General features: G+C 42.5%; 1 protein-coding gene across 1 annotated transcript in view; it reads right to left on the bottom strand.

Annotated features, from left to right (window-relative positions):
* LOC138246526 (B-cell receptor CD22-like) overlaps nt 1-18,092 on the bottom strand; it is a 498,077-nt gene that overhangs the window by 36,002 nt on the left and 443,983 nt on the right. Inside the window, exons 11-12 of the mRNA XM_069201182.1 lie at nt 12,927-13,008; nt 11,498-11,631 (exon numbers count right to left, since the gene is read on the bottom strand). Coding sequence (XP_069057283.1) covers nt 11,498-11,631; nt 12,927-13,008 — 216 coding nt within the window. The remainder of the gene's footprint in view (nt 1-11,497; nt 11,632-12,926; nt 13,009-18,092) is intronic.

Here is an 18,092-nt window from a genome sequence, read left to right as displayed (position 1 = left end):
TACAATCAAGACAGTGTGCACACTGACTATCCCTCACATATGTATACCCATCTCATAAGGACTACTCCAAGTCACATCCCACTCTGCATGGTCCCTTCTATGCCAGGATACCAAAGCGTTGTGCAAGTCAGGAATCCTCCCCGCCAGTCCTCACAAGGATGCACGTGCATGAGCATACCTGATCACATGCTACCAGCCCTGGGATTCCTACCCTTGCGGCATCATAGCAGCCTTTTCTTAACAAGGCAACATCTTCAGTAAACATGCACTGTCCATTTTACCATGAGTATACTGTGGATGAGTCCCAAACTATGAGGCTCCCTCACAGTAAAAGGTCAAACACCAGGTCATCCAAAAGCAAAAAAACTCAGGGCAGGACAGATAGTCAGAACCGTCCTGTCACACCCAGTCTGTCACCATGGTATCAATTTTAAGCTCAAGAGATTCTCGATGCAGATATAGCTTGGAGGATAGTGTCCAGGTCCGTGCCATGGTGACCTCTGTGATTGGGCTCCACTGTCAAAGCCATTTACTCTGCAGTGGGGCTGGGATCACTAACTCTCTCTTTTTGGAGTATTATTATGGTTTTAGGTTGGCAGTAGGCTGAAGGCAGGCCAGGATAATCACCATGATCTCTGGATATCATGTCCAGTAGATTAGCCACCATGGCAAGTCTGCAAAAGGTTCAGTAGCCAAGTTAATTCACTGAGCCCCCAGTTCCCACATCACTGGTGTGGATACAGGTGTTTGTAGGGGTGCACCAGCAAGTTTCACTGCTGGCGCAGCCATGTTCAGTACACTCTGTGGGGAGGCCTGATGATCTCCTCCAAACCATGGGATCCCGATGGGTAAGCAGATGCCCCTGTCTCAGGGAGCTAGGTCACATTCCTCAATCAAAGGGCTCTCCCAGCTGTCTGGGGTGCCGTCCTCAGCAGGGGGCACCCACCACTTGTTACGAGATATAATCACCAATAGGTTGTATCACACGGTCCCAAAACTCCTGATCCCCCTCTCTTGTCAGCAGTCATTTTAGGGCCTCAACATGGATCCCTCCGCCATTGCCCCAACTGTACCAGTGAGTTGGGGGGCTGGGATAAGAAAAAGTTATGCCTTGAGTCAGATACTGCAAATGGTTACTTCAGGGTGGTAGGCCCAGTCCAGCTGGGAGGGTTTCCCAGCCTTTGCGTTTCTCAGCTTTAGTCTGCGCCATCTCATCCGGGGTTCATTACTGGTTGTTTTCTTGTCACAGCGGGCTCCTGCAGTCTCCGCAGCGCTCTAGACCTCCGTCACCAGCTCTGGCCGCCGGGTCCAGCTGTTCAGCGTAGACTTGGTCTCTGCAGTCGAGGATGGGTCTTCAGGTGTTCTCATTTTCTCTTTGTGGTGTGCACTGTTATCTCAGTACTGGCCAGTGCTGAGTCCCAGCTGCCTTTTACACTGCTCCGGCCTCCAGTTTGATGAATGCAGCTATGCTGAGTTTGGTGCGGCCATTCCAGTCACGAACCAGGGAGGATGTTAACCGCTCAAACTTCCTGACCTGGACACTGTGGGTAGCGCGGTGACCAGGTCCACAATATTTAGGGTTGGTGCTAGGTATACGGGTCATGATGGGCCCTGATGGTACTGTTCAGCCGGGATGCCTTGCATCCTACGGCATCAGCGTCAGGCCACCCCCCACCCCCAGAGCCCTCTATGGAGAAGCGTCACTAACCATACCACACTTTCATGCCTCAGTTTTAATTCCTAGCATCCCTTGTGTGACCGGGCACATCACATACTCACACACATTTATGCACATTACAATAAACTGCTGTGTCATAGCCAGAATGCCATTTCACATAAAAGTATCATCTACGTTCCGAAGCACTAGTCAAAATACATCACTTCACCATTGGCAGTTGATTAACTTTTAAACAGATGGGTTAGAAATTCCATGTGGAATTGTGCGAAGTGATAAAGGCCTAAACCATAACTAGGATCAGGATATGGGGAAAATGGTAAAGAAATGAGACTAAGGACCTGAATAAGATCTTGGTGAAGGAAATGCTTTGTCACAAACATGACAGATATCCTGTCCACCATGTTACAATCCCATTATCTCCTACGGGGATTGTAACACAGTTGATGGGATATGTGTCATGTTTGTGACAGAGTATTTCCTCTGCCAAGACCTAAATCAGGCCCTAAGTGCTGAATTTTACAGGCTAATTTTTCAAGGACATTAACAAAAATGACACAGGTTTACAGGAAGTTATGAATAAGCAAAAATAAATATTCCAATTATTCATGTTCTGCTTACAGTGTATGACAAGCTGCAGTCATTTTTTAATGGGTCTTCACCCCTTCCCAATAAAAGCTTTAGACATCTGAGTCCTGCAATACGTTTTACAGCAGTGGTTCCCAACCTGTGGTTGGGGGAGCCCTTGGGGTCTGCAAAGCCTTCTCAGGAGGTCCGTGACTGCTTAGAAAACTAACTAATCTTAAAAGATTATACAGTGTATATAAATAAAGTGGCTTAATGTAAAATTGAAAATGTTTAAACATACTGTAAATGTGAAGAAATTTTAAATTGGAGGCTAAAAATTTAATTAGTATCCTCAAAGTGATTCGTGAGAGCAGTGCAGGTGCATCAAACCAAATATATTATGGACTGAATTTTAAAAGCTCTAACTTTCCAATCAAAATTAAATAAAATGTGTTTTAATTTGTGTATGTGTTTGGTGGAGAGCTTGTTTCTGTATTTTTGTGTGTATTGTTCTGCAGTTCAAATCATCATCATTGTACAGGCCTGGGTCCCCGGCTCTCAGTAATGACTCAGCGGGGATCCCCACATTCCAATTATGACTCAGTGGGGGTCCCCAGGTTCCAGTAATGACAAAGTCAGGGTCCACAGAAGTCAAAAGGTTGGGTACCACAGTTTTACAGCATAATTTCCCCAACCAGCGAGGGACATCCTGTCATTTTAAAAATGTAGAAAGTAATAGTCCTTTACTTCCTTCTGTTTTTTTATCCTGCCCATTTTCATATAGATAATCTGTCTCACTAATTAGATATGGATGTCAACTTATAAAAAGACAAAGGGTAACAGATATGGTATCACACCCTTTTACAGCTGTCTGCCCCTATTCACCAACCCATCCCCTCAAAAGTCTCTTACTTACTGGTCACAGGATAGGGAGAGGACGGGTAGGGATAACTATAGAGAGCAAATGGGCCCCTGAAGCTGATACTGCCTTCATGCCCTTTGAGTCAAAGGGTAGCATTGTGAGAGCCAGAGAAAAAAAGAACACGCCAGGTTGAAACAGATTCAGCCCCAAGATGCCTATGAAGTTAAATGAGAATCTACTTAAAAGAAAAAGAATGGGGAATATTAAACTAAAATAGGTCAGGTCTTAGACAGCAGAGCTGAATATATAGGATCAGTTTGCAAAAACCATATTCAACTATGTAATGAGTAGCTGTAGGAAATTGGGTTACTGGTTGTGGGGGACGAAACCCTACTCAAGCAGCCACCACAACTCCTGTCAGGGTAAAACACAAGCAAACCCAAAATTAACCTGAGCTCAATCCTCTGGCAGAGTGGCACAAAGCAGCAAGGCTTAACTTCCCTGCAATGTGTAAAGTATTTATGCAGCACTTCCGACAGTAATAAAGCGAAAACACAAACCAAAAACATACCACACCAATGTAGAAAAACAGAGTATATTTTAATAGACTATTTGATAATGAAAGCACAAAAATCCAGTTGATAGATCCGGAGATATGTAATTTAAAAAAATGTAAGTAAAAAAGTGCCTAAAAGCACAATGTGCCAACTGTGGTCATCTGGTCACACCAAACCGAGACTAAGTAATAGGTTCAGGACAACCGAGATGGAGCGTGGACCACACACGGGGACTAAGTCAGGCCCGGTAAACAAAAGTACCTTAAATCCTGGTTGTGCAGCATTTTGAGATCTCTTGTTGAAGATGTATCATGCAGCAGTGGTTCTGATAATCTGTGGGCTGTGATGCGAGGTCCTGTGTCGAGGATGCATCATGCACTGCAGATTCCGGGCAGCTGTGGGGATGCCATGTGTGATCCTGTGTCAAGGATGCACCCGCAAGGATGCGGGTATGCAAAGTGAGGTCCTGTATCGAGGAGGCATTGACCAACAGCTGTTCTGAAGAGCTGTAGGGAATGGTGTCAGGGATGCGTCATGCAGTGGTGGCTCCGATATGAAACTGTGAAGTGATGTGTCGCACAGCGTCGATTCTGCCAAAAAGACCACAGCTGAGCTAGCTGAGCACCTTCTGGCCCTTTTTTAAGGGTACAAGACTGGGGGTTGACTACTTGGGGGGGCAGAACTCACAGCAGATGGAGCCCAGGTGCAACGTTGAAGGTGGTTGAAGACTTTTCTGTCCATGAGTCTCTGTTCAGGAGGCCAGCCAACTAGCCCTTGGAGTCACTCTGATGTTCCTGGTTTCAAAATGTAGGTCCAGTCCTTATCACTGAGGCCCCAGGGCAGCAGTGCAGCAGAGCAGCAGGGCAGCAGTCCTTCTTGAGCACGTCAGTCCTTTTGAGCCTTCCACAGGTCCAAATGCGTACTGAAGCGTTGGGTATGAGGTCCAATGTTTAAACCTGGTGCCCATTTAGAAGTTTGAGAAAATCTGGAGTGCTCCCCATTCACCTGGCCCTAGCATGTCTGGGGGTACAGAATACTAGTGTGAAACCCTTTGTGAGTTTGCAGAGGCAAAGCCTTTGTGATGTGTGGTAGATTCTAGCTCGGCCCCATATCAAGTCAGAGATGGCCTTTCCTGCCCACACCTACACTGTCTCACTGTCTGGGAACAGTATACAAAAAGCATCTGCCATCTACACCTAGTCATGTCATCCAGGATACAGACTGCAAACACCAAGAGTTTGCAACAAGAAAATGCCAACTTTCCTAAAGTGGAATTTACAGAATTGTTACTTAAAATTGCCTTTACCATTAAAGAGGGTTTTAAATTACAGTTCTTTAGGCCCCAAACTCAACATTTGTAGCTACTCCCAATTGAAAGTTATCACTTTTTAAATGTAACAAGGTAACCCAATGTCATCTTATTTGAGAGGCAGGACCTGCAGTTGTGAAAAATTATTGTAAGAGTTTTTTACTATCAGGGCATGTAAAAATTAAAAAGTACATGTCCAATGTTTTAAATACACTGCACCCTGCTCTATGGGCTGTTTAGGGCCTACCCTAGGGGTGACTAAGATCATTTTGCCAGGTCGAAAAAGCAGTTTAAACTGCACACAAAGGCTGCAAATTCAGGCCTGGGACAAGTTTAAAAGGCAACGTAAGTATTGGCACAGTGAGTGCTGCAGGGCCACGGGTAGCATTTAGTTTACAGGCCCTGGGTGCATATAGTACGAATTGACTAGGGACTTACAAGTAAATTCATTGTGCCAATTGGGTCAAAGTCACTTTTACCATGTTTGAGGGAGACAGCACAAGCACTTCAACATTGGTAAGCGGTAGTAATGTCCATAGAGTTCTAAACGCGAAGGAAATGGGTTCCGAAAATAGATGGGCGGAAGGCAAAATGTTTGTGGATGACCCTGCAGAGAGGGCCGAGTCCAACGGTAGCTATCATGCCTCCACATAGTTTAAGAAATAGCCACCATCACCACACAGCCAGAACAAGGACTCTTTGAATACAGGAATTATGCCATGATGAATGAGTGAAGAATCTATTTGAATGAATAAATTATCACTACAATTTCATCTGGAATTATTTTGTACATACACACATTTTATCTAAAAATATGAGTTTTTCAGTTATTAAAATACACTAATTCTAAATGTTTTTGTCCCCACCATTTATCATTTTTATAAGCATATGCTAATTTATTCCAGGAGCACCAGCTTTTGATTTTTAATTAACTAAGGGCTAGCTGTACAAAGACACATTTACGTTGCAGAGCCTGCACTTTGCAAAATCATTGGATTTACAACTGTAAAGCAAGGTTGTGCCACTGTGAGATGGCCTCAACGGGAGCTGACAGTGCTCCAGAAGATCACCCTATTGATATCTTCCTTACCTGTAAATATTTTTAGACAGTATCTCTCCCTTTAAGAGACAAAAGCAGTTTTTTGTTTAAAAAAATATGTTTGAGTTCTGCTCTCCCTTCCCTTTGCAGGCCTCAGTTGCTTCATTATCAGCCCCTCATGTGCTCAGGTATCCCATCACTTTAGTGGTAATAATTCCTAATGCTACCTCCATTATTTAAAAAGGGATGGTATTGCAATACTAGGTCGTGGCTATGTATGGTGCTGGACTCCTACGAAAGTTTGTTACTACAAAAGTATAAGTCACTACAAAAGTGTAGTTCTTGGGTACCAAAATCCAGTAAATGCACTCAGATGTTTAAAGGTACTCAAAGGTGTAACTTGCCTTTGTGAATCAGGCCCTATTAGAGTGGATATAAAGTTTCAAACAAATGTTTCAATTTGGTATATACAGTAGCATCTACAAGTAGTCTAGGTGGGAATATTTACGAGAAAGTAGCATATTGGTACCGATGTGCCGCTTTTCTTGTGTTAAAAAAGAGAGAAAAAATGTCACAGTGAAATCTTGTAGATTTTTCTGCCCCATTTTTTTATGACCTCCCTGTGTGGGAACACCCCCTTTGCATACATTATGCCTGGTGCAAGCATAATGTGGCGCAAGGGGTTACAAAGTAGCACAATTAAAGCACTGTGCCACTTTTTAGATATGGCGCACGAAAATGGCCTCCTTAATGCCACATTAGCCTAACAAAAATTATGCTAGTGTGGCCCAAGGAGGTGCAAGGCCCTTTTAAATCTGGCCCTATGTCTCAGTCCCTGAATGGTTACTGTCTACATTGCCTTTGATGTGGTCAGCTTCTTCAACATATGTCTTACTTACTCGGCCTCAGTGGAATCAACATTAGAGGTATAAAATAACACTTATATTAAATATTTGTGTGTGTTAGGTACTTGTACATTTTGTGCCATTGCTTTGCCTCATTTTCTCATCATGGTCATCCTGGTCCACTTCATAATGGTCCTCATGGTTCCCTTGTTTTTGGACCTACTAGCTATGACTGCTTTACTATTGGTCTGGTTACCTTGTCCCTGGTCTGGCCCCCCTGCTCCTTAGAACTGGTCCTTCTGTTCTTCCTGGCCCTGGTTCTCCTGGCACTGTCTTCCTGGATATGTTTTCCTAAGCATGGTGCTTTCTCTTCCGGGCCATGCAAATGTTTTCTTTATCCTTTCACTGGTGCTCATAGTCCTCTTGGATCTTGACATCCTAGTCAACACATCCTGGCATTCATGGTCATGTTCCTCCCCTCTTGGTCTTCATGTTTCTCTTGGTGCCCCTGGTCCTGGTCTGTCTAGTCCTTGCCCTATTTTTCCTCTCATGGTTATTGCTCCCCTGTAACCGGATCTTCTGGACTTGTCACTCCTGACCTTGGTTCTACTCGTTTTGAGTCTCCTGAAGCTCTCTTAGTTATAATCTTCAGGAACTCTTGCCCAATATCCTGACCTGACCCAGGGTTAGGACCAGAACCACAGTGCAGCTATGATGACCAGTACCAGGGGAACCAGGGGGTTGGGATATTGAATGTAGGGACAGGGACACCACTACCAGGTAGACCAGGAGGAAGATGACCAGAGAGACCAGATCTATGAGTCCCATGTCCTGGGACTACTGGCTCTCTTGGTCCTGGTTTTCCAGGTATCCATTGTCCTCCTTTCGTTCCTTCTCCTCCCAATAGTTCTCATCCTACTGGAATCCTCCATCAAGGTCAGTCAAAACTACTTCCTGAACCCTGTTACTAGGGAATTGTTTTTTTTAAACTACTGGATTCCTATTCTTAGGGTCGCAGCATCAGGTTTGGGAAAGAAGGCAGCGTGGTTCCATCTAAAAGCCAAAGCTTTGGGCCATATTATAAGATCAAAAGAGGCCAGGATTAGATAGTCTGCAGAACTGGAGCGTGGAAGCTAGAAGAATTAGATCTTCTAAACTCTCTTACTTTGGTTTTTGTGGTGGCACTTCTTGGATAAAAGTGTGAAAAGCTTTATGTAAGGTTTAGATTAACAAAATTACAATGCCTGACAACATTGTTCTAATGTTTCGGCTCTATGTTGCTCTTGCTTAGTTTCTGACTTATTCTTTTGTTTCTGCACTCTATTGTCTTCCCTTTGCAACTCCCTAGGTCCTTGTTAGCTCCCTTTGTTACCCCCCTTGTTATTGTTAACACAGATGTTTTAATTAGAACTGTATTAATGAATGATTATGTAGTTTGAATAATGGATTTAGTAGAACATTAATAACAGAGGAAAATAATGTGCACGTTTGAAAGTGTGACCTCGGAGAATGGGCACCAGTATTCACGAAATATACTAAATAAGTGATTAACATACACAAAATATTGAAAATGTATTAGAATAATGTAGTAATATGTCATATTTAGGGGTATAACCTATGTTCTTTATTAATTGTAGGCCTTAAGTTAGTGAGAGTCTTGGCCTAGTCTTACAAGGCCTCATGCAGAAGCTGTATTACTTAACGCTTGATGGAAAATGCTGACAAAATGAAGTTACCATGACCTGCTAATTGTTTTAGTAAAATGCTAAGTCGATGCTTCCTATGAGAACCGACAGACAGGAGATGAAGTTACTAGTACTGTATCATTTTTATGTATAACATGCTTGAGATGTATTTTCCCAGGACCCGAACAATGAAGACACTGACTGGGGAAGAAGATGCAACATTTTTGATACCTGACGAGCCGGATGATGAGAACAAGGCGAACCAATCAACAATATGTAACTGTGAAATATTAGAATTCATAGATTTGGTGCATAGACATTTTTGGATAGAGTCATAACATATGATTAATTGACCAATTGGAAATTGGGAGACAGGTTGGGTGACTTTGATATAACAACGCGACAGAGGGAAAAGAAGTCAGATGTTAGGGGAGAGGATTGCGAGAGCAGACCTTTTTAGAAATTGCAAGACCGCAGAGGTGACTCGAGATTCTGTCATTGGGGTCATACTTTCTGACTGAGAGCCTGATGTGATGCTGATCGACTGATGACCTGAGGACGAAGACTAACTCTGTTGCTGACCCATACCGTGGCTAGGTAGACATGACGATGTGACTGAATTGTATTTTTGTGCTTTTCCTTTCTAGGTACCAACTGTGCTGTCTATATAGTATTCTTAGCTAAACGTTTTTTCTAAATTCTTGTTCCTAAATTGTTTTTCATGAAGTCCCACATGCTGATGCTAATCTGGGTTAGAGGAGGTTTCTCATATGTGATGATTTGACAGATTACAGAGATAAATGATTGACTGACAGTTCTGCTGAACTTCATGACTAGAATTGAATTATTGCCTTTGATTCTTTTATTGATTTGTGCTAATGCTTTAGAATGTACTCTGATGCAAGCTTTGATTAGATTATGTTCTTGGCGTCTCCTGATTAATTAATTCGGTTGCACTAAATCGAATTAATTTGAATCGCTCTAATGACTTAGTATTGTAACGAAAGGGAAATAAAATTACTAAAACATATACTGAGGTGTGGTTATTCATGGCTGAAAAGTCATGGTGTGATGTTTATTGCTTTTATTGATTAACTGATTAATGTTTTATCTAATGGTTATTGAAATATCGTGCATTGATAACTGGGTAGATTGGTCACATCATAGCTAGGATACTCCATGCGAATCAAAAGGTTAATCAACCTACACACGTCACCTTGTAAGTTTACGTACTAAGGACCGATGCGCTAACATTATCATCTGCCCTCTTTGGTTGTAAGCACTTTCTGTCTCATCAGAGACCTCCTTCTCCATCATTACAGCATTCGTCTACCTTGCTGGTGCATCCCTACACTCCTCATTGCATACGGCTCTGGTCCTGTGTCCTGGTGTCACGCTGAGTGACAGGTCATCTTTATTCAGTCATTAAGCCTTATGAGAGTTTGTGTTCCGACTGCTGGCAAACTAATAGTGTGTTTTTCTGTGTATTTTTATACTTTTACCGACCTGGTGGTTCTGAGAAGACAGGGCTGCTGAAGGCACCATTCTAAGGGCCAGATGTAGTAAACTCCAATTTTGCGACTTGCAAATTGTGAGTCTGACCGACTCGCAATTTGCAACTCGAAAAATTGGATGCAGAAAGGTGTCTCAGACACCTTCTGCGACTCGCTATGGGGTCGCAAAGACCCACCTCATCAATATTCATGAGGTGGGTCGCAGTTTGCGACCCCATAGCGAGTCCCTGCACTCACAGGGATGGTGGCCTGCTGTAGTCAGCAGACCTCCATGTCTGTGACTGCTTTGTCAATAAAGCAGTTTTTTGTTCATTTTGCAGCCCGTTTTCCTTAAAGGAAAACGAGCTGCAAAATGAAAACTAAACCAAAACCATTTGGTTTCGTTTTTTTCAGAGTAGGTAGTGGTCCATAGGACCACTGCCTGCTCTGAAAAAATATTTTTTTCGGCATTCACAAAGGGGAAGGTGTCCCATAGGGACCCCTTCCCTTTTGCGAATGATTTACCTACAGTGTGACACTGGTGGTAACTGCGAGTTGGTTTGCGACCGCATTCGCGGTCACAAAGCAACTCTGAATGGCGATGCGGTCACAAATAGGAAGGGAACATCCCTTCCTATTTGCGAGTTGCATTCCCAAATTGGGAGCCACTACCGACTCGCAATTTGGGGATGAGCATCGCGTTCGGCCTTTTGCATGCCGCAAACTGTGTTTTTCGCAGTTTGCGACATGCAAAAGGCTTTGTACATCTGGCCCTAAATCCCTTCCACCCATTTTTCTCCAGAAAGTATTTGCGCATAGTTTAGTTCGAACAGTTGGACACTTAGGACTGTTGGCTACGTTGTCGGCCATGTTCCATGTGGGAAATCTTTATATACCCCTTAATCTTTACAAGCAGCATTTTACATGTAGAGCTAACATGACACAATTTGGCTGCATTTTAGTGATTGCACCAAAAACAGATTTTTGTCATGTCCCTTGCCTTTTTTCTGCCCGCTGGAGCAGCTAACGAGGAGGACAGTCCATCCTGAAGTGTATGATTTATTCAGAGGAACTCTTGTTGGCCAGGAGGCTGGCAGTCAAATCTAGCCCGTCTTTGGGTCCAACTTCACCCCTACTGGTTGTGTGCATCCACTCAACCTGTTGATGTTTTTGTTTATATTTCTGAAGCATGACTTGCAAGTGCACCCCCTTGTCTCGTTCTCTTCCCCTCTGGCCTAGGAGCATCCAGATAACAGATTTGATAGTAGACCTTCCTCTTGTTCTCATAACCACAAAGCTGGAAAAAAATATGCATGAAACGAGCTGGGCCAAACCAAAATTTCCTGGATGTTTTCCCAATATGTCTCCCTGAGCCCATCCTAGCCACATACATTCAACCCGAAATCCATTCTATAGCGCCAACCATGCCATCCTCACAACAGATTTGCAATGAGGAATCATTTACCTGGTGGTCTCTGACTCCTCTCTCATGTGACTGGAAGGAAACTGGATCGTAGAGTAATTGAGAGACTCCTCATATTCTGGATCCAATGATGTGGCAGCATTTCCCAATCCATCATATTGATTATCTCTCGTTCGCTGGAGGGAAATATAATCCTGTATGTTAAAAAGGGCTACTTGCCTCTCAAAATGAAACACAGTCAAGAGGGAAAGACCTTGAGGTCTGCAGTGAATTTGATAAAAGATACAGCAGTCTGATCCCTGTCTTAGAAGCTCCATGATGCTGGTCTTGCAGCATAGACCAAAGGACACTACAGTACTTCAGAAACAGATATCCAATTGTCCTTAAGTCTATTAGCCCAACAGCATACTGAATTAGAGGGGTACACCAGCAGCCTGTCTGTTACTCGTGAAATGCCTGGGGCACCAAGGGGCATATTCCCTAGAAGTGGCAAAGTGCAGTGCGCTGCCCCCAAATTGGCAGCCCCGCACTGCATCACTTCTAAAACACAGGGATGCACCGTATTTAAAAGAATACAGTGCATCCCTGTTTTTCTCTTTGCGCTGGCGCTAAATTGGCTGCTGAGCGCCGACGCAGCCACTCTTGTGGCATTGTGCATGGATGGCTGCGTTGCAAGGGAGAGACACCTTCCTGCACAACAACAAACTTTAAATGCGATTTGCTCATTCTATGTGCTGCAGAATGCAGCACACATGGAAATAGCAAAAATGTAGGAGAAATCAAGAGCTTAACGCCACCTTGTAAATATTGCGCAGTGCACAGCGCACAGGAGCATCAAAAAAAGTGACGCTCCGGTGGTGCTAGGGGTTTGTAAATATGCCCTCAAGTTTTTTGTTGGTTATGACAGACATGAGGCTAAATCCGTGATTGATCTGTGTGACGTTCAAGAAGCATCCAATTTAGTAAGAGGCAAAACAATGTCTCTTTGGGCAACTAAAATGAAAGATATTCAATATGCCCCCTATTCCCTTTTCTGTGAGCATTACACCTCATTGCATGTAATTCTACCTTCTTGTTCCCTCTATGGTTCTGCCAAACTGAGAGTGATATCCTCCCTACTGGGTCACAAAAGCATCTAAATAGCCTCTTACAATATTCTTTTTAGCTCAAGTAGGCTACAATCATGCCCTTAAACTTGTTCTGATGAAAAAACTGTACATGCGGTAAAAAGCAACACACACATGGTGATGAAACATATCATCCTTCATCCCCTTCAACATGATGTGGGATTATTTGCTAAGATTTGCAATTATAAATTGAGATTGAGTTTAAACAGCAATTAACATTCCCTTAAAATGGAACACTGGAGCAATAGCTTACTTTATCTGCAGGAGCAGAGAGTTCACATATCTCAGGACACCATATGACTAAACCTTGATCCTCTTGAGAGATAGGAAGAAACACCACCTACCTTCTTGTTCAAGACAAAAAAGGTGTCACTTCTATCATCAGCCTCTCCAGCAGAGGACACCCTCCGCTGCTGCATCTTCTGCCTGAAGGAAGACAAAGTAGACAGCTATTATTGCAATGATACCACTAAACACCTTTATATCCGGCCAGGTGAAATCTGGTATACACAGTTAAGGGCAGCAGTACGTTTGACAAGCTACTCCTACTCAGATAGGAATGTGTAGCCATCACCAGACACTTCTTATGCATGATACATGCAGCTCAAAACAGATTTTCTTAGCTGGAGGAAGCTTGAGGTGAGGAATTTATTTACTCTCAACAAGGTTCAAAGCAGCCAAATTTTAAATCATTTGAAGGCAACAGATATTGGTAGCAGGGCGGCCAGTGTAAAAAGTATTACTAAAATTCAGTTCAGTTCAACACACCTTTATTCGGCTGTCAGCCATAAAAGGAAAATACAATCAAAGGAAAACATCGTTTAAGTAACAAATAATCATATAAATACTAGAACCAGTTTGCATAAATAACAAATGGTGCTCCTAAGATCATAAAAATTAAAAATCCCTAAAATGTATGTCCTGCCCAAAATAATAGCATTGTTTTATTACAGAGCTGTTTAACCATTGTATAAAAGCAATTAATAAATACGAAGTAATATTATTAAAATACAAAGAAAACTATATTCTTCCTTCATTGTAAGAACTAGAATTATGTCTTAAACAAAATAACTACCCACAGTCTATTAGCTTACAAGGAGGGGAACCCGTTAACCATTTAAACCATCATAAAATTTATCTATAAGTGTTAGGTCTAGACTTATTAAAACCTCAGGCCCTCCTTGTCCCTAATAAATGAAATTGCTAGAGGAAAGCGGCTTATTCCAAAAACAATCGATGGGGTAGTATTAGACCTTAACAGTCTGGCCGCTTCATTATAATTTCTAATTCCTACATTCCTACAAATAGGTCGAATCCATTTTTTCCTTGGCTTATCACAGGCTTTACAGATTAGCAAGACATAATCTACTGTTTCAATGGTCTCCATGGTACACAACCCACACTTCACCTCACAACTATTCTCGCTCTGAAGACCCCATTTGATAGTGAATGCCTTGGTCTGAAGGATCCCATATCGAAACTTCAAAAATAGTGCTTTCGCTCTCCTAGGGTGGATTATATCTAACCATTCCTCAGCTCTTGGTATTGGTTAAATGTCCAAAAAACTCGATGTCAGACTACCCAAGTCCTTGCTGCGGAAAAGACTAATCGAAGAAAACTCCCAGTAAGCTTGCTTTAATCGAGTCTTGGATTGTTACGTGAGTATATGGGGATCATCCCAATAAGATTTCAGTCCTAGGTTATAAAACCAATACTTTATGTGATGAAGCCACGGAAGTGAAACTGATTTGTCAAGGTCCATTATCTCAATTACTGCTTGTCTGTAATGGATCAGTTCAGGAATTTACCAAAGTCTACACCAATAGAGTAAAGGCCTCAGAGCTGCCAGTTTACCTATTTGCTTCATGTTTATATCATAAGTGAGAGGAATCTGTGGAGTAGATGTTGGCAATTCCAATACCCCCCTCATAAAACTGTTTTCTTGAGATATTAATGAGGTTAGGTTTGCAATTCCCTAAAGCTCAGCACCATATAAGGCAGCAGCCTGCGCTTTGTATCGATAGACTTCGAACACTGGTGAAACGATCCCGGTTCTTGAGCTTTTGTAGTTGTTATTTATCAACATGGAGCTGTGAACTAAGGAAGTTGCAGCTTTGTTAACATGCGGCGTCCAGGACAACTTAGCATCCAGTAAAATCCTTAAGTAGTTAAAGTTTTTTACTCGCTCCAATTCGTGCCCCTTGATGACGATACTTCTTTTAAGTGCTTTATGGAGATTGACAGCCAGATATTTTGTCTTGTTTACATTTATTTCCAGCTCCTTCAAACTACAGTATTTGCTAAACATTTCTAATAAGGTTTGAAGACCCATAGGGGTTTGTGATAGTATTATGGTGTGATCCGCAAACAGGAGAGTGGGAACTGGATCTCCATTCAATCTTGGCGAGTCATGGTTACTCCGTTTGAGATACTCTACCAGGTCATTGATATATAACGAAAAGAGGGTTGGGGCAAGCACACAACCCTGCCTTACTCCCCTCTTAATAGGTATTGAGTCAGTCAGCTCTCCATTTGGACCCCACCGTACCTTTGCATATGTGTTTTCGTGCAACCTCTTTGTCTGGTACAAGAGATTCCCCGGCATACGCTGGTTCCCTAACGCAGCCCATAGAGAGTCTCTTGGAACCAGATCAAAGGCCGCTCGCAAATCCACAAACGCAATGTAAAGGTGGCCCTTCTTTAATTTTGTATATTTCCACATTATTACTAGTAACCTGAAGGCCTGGTCAATAGTGCTTGTCTGCTGCCTGAAACCTGCCTGGTATATTGTCAAAATGCTTTTTTCTTCTATCCAGCAGCCTATTCTATTCAGCAGCTGCCTAGCATATATTTTTTGCATGACATCAATGAGGCTAATTGGCCTGTAGTTCCCAGAGTCTTCTCTAGAACCTTTTTTATAAACAGGGATTATTTCCGCACCTTTCCATGTCTCAGGAACTGGCCCTCCCTTTGCTATAGCATTACAGAGTAACTTTACATAGGGTGCCCAAATTTATATGTTATATTTGAACAAATCCCCAGGGATTTTGTCCAGACCTGGGGCTTTGCCTGTTTTAATCGCTTCAATGGCAGTCACCGTTTCTTCCAAACCTGTATATCAGGTAAAATGCCCCAGGAGGGTACTTCTTTGTACAGGGAGGAATATAAATCAAGATTGGAGAAATTGGAATAGAGGTGCGTGAAATGGTTGACCCACGCACTGGGATCTATATGATGTTCAGCATTATATGTCCCTTCTTTCCTGCCATGAGTAACTATTTTCCAAAAAGCCATGGCGTCATTGCGTTTGGCTGCCTCTAAGAGGTCATGCCATTTTTGGTCCTCCCAGTTTTTTTGGGCTGTAGCCAAAATTTTCCTATAACCAGCCCTTGCCTTTTGCACGGCTATTACATTTTTCTGTTTTAGGGCCTCTACCAATACTGTTTTTCCCTCTCTACATTCTGTAGTATACCAGGGGTTGGATGGGGTGATTTGCTCCTTGCCCTTTTTAAACTTTTGATGTATCTGTTTAGTAAAATAGGGTCTTAGTGCAGTACTCATTAATTGATGAATTTCCATGATAGGGATGTCAATGCAATTTTTATGGGCATGGGGTTTCAGCAGTTCTGTATATGTGTTATAAATGTTTATCATAACACCCAAGTTGCCCACTATCACCGGCCATTTTACTGCCCTTTGGTTATTACGAAGAGTGGGTTGTAACTCCACCTTATCCTTTCCTATGCAGTTCAGGTCTATGAGGTAACCACTAAGTTCAACTACTAACGGAAAGTGATCACTTTCCCTCCTCTTATCTATTTTAAAAGTCACTATTCTCTCCCATGTAGTGGTGCTATGCATAATATAATCTAGTTTTGAGCCTATGTTACCTCTCTGGAAAGTATTCATATTAAGACCACCTTGCCCCACTCATTGCCATTGCCATTGCACACCCTCAGTCCATGCTTTAATGTGAAGCCCATAAGTTGCAAAGCAGCAACCGTACTGGGGACAGACTCTTCAGTTGATAGGTGGGGGACTGCTCTTGCTAGGTCTTCCTCTTCTGCCAGAAGTTCAAGGCCAATTATAGGTTTGTAATTACAATTAAAATCTCCCCCTATCATAATTGTCTCTTCTACCGGGATTTTTTTAAGCATGTCATCTAATATTTCTATTTCATGTGACTCCTGGTTATATCTTCTGGGTCTTATATACACATTAAACAAATGCGATAACACCTTATTTTTGTCCCCTAATTCCAACCACAGAATATCAGGAGACTCTGCATCATGTTTACATATCTTGATATTAAGGGAAATTTTCATCCCATACAACCAGCCCCCCAGACGGCCTCCCTCTTGCTGCAGCAGTTGCGCTGATAAAGAAAGTTTTATACCCCAGTTTATCTGGTGGATCCTTTAACCAAGTCTCTTGAAAGAGGCAAACATGAAATTGTCCAATATAATCATGCCAGTCAGGGTCTATAAGCTTGCTTTTTAGGCCTGCTACATTCCAAGAGGCCATAGAGACTAATCCCCTTCCAGTTGAAATCATATCATTGGTAATAGGGCTCTGAGATATGGTCGATTCCTTTCTACATGGCAAGTGTTCCTCAATGCTCCCTACTCTTCTAACTTGGTGACTATTTTGATCCTGGGATTCAACTGCTATTTGGTCGCTGATCGCTCCCAAATATACTTGGTATAGTTGTATTAGTCAATCAACTGTTTCAAGATCAGAATCTCCTTTTCTCATTTGATCTCCCCAATTTCTGTGTTTATTCCTCTGAACCATATACTTGCATGTATATGGATCCAGGCTAAACCTCATAGCATTTTTAATGGGAGCACTGACTCTCTGTTCCATATTGATCAGACCTTCAGTTAATCTTCCATCCCTTAATATCAGAGCAACAACATCTTGCTTCCCAACCTCTCCTGGCATCCTTTCCGCCCTTATAATATCTGAGCGGATTAAGGATAAGCAATGTTGTTTATGTCTAATCAAGTATATAATTTTGTTCTTTAGGGAATCCTCATCCTCTATACTATTTTGGGCCAATTTCGGGACATTTAACAAATAAATAACCTCAGCCCCAGAGGGCCTTATTTTTCCCTCAGGGAGTCTACTCCTTATAATAGGGGGCATGCTACCTTTGTATAATTTAGTATAGGGTTTTAATGTACGTTCCATCTTCTCTTCTTGTGACCCTGTTTCAAAGCTGAGCTCCCTTGGGGGGTTCACGGAATCTTGTCGTGACTCTCCTGCCTTAACTACAGAATAGTTATGTGACCCCAATTTACACCCATTTCCCCTCTCATGCCTCTTAATGGTGCATATGGAATAGTGGCTGTAGTTGAAGAGGAGTTGGATTGGACATTCGAGCTTTGAGGGGACATGGGTCTGCCCTGTGAATGTAGTGATACTGTTGGAGTCTCCTCTGTACTCTGGTCTCTATCGGTTCCTATACTCCCCCATTTTTCGCAAGAGCTGATAATGTCCCTACTTCA

This window comes from Pleurodeles waltl, chromosome 7 (assembly GCF_031143425.1).
Source record: "Pleurodeles waltl isolate 20211129_DDA chromosome 7, aPleWal1.hap1.20221129, whole genome shotgun sequence".
NCBI classification, from domain to species: domain Eukaryota; kingdom Metazoa; phylum Chordata; class Amphibia; order Caudata; family Salamandridae; genus Pleurodeles; species Pleurodeles waltl.
The sequence above is the reverse complement of the archived record's forward strand: the minus strand, read 5'-3'. Positions and strand labels throughout refer to the sequence as shown.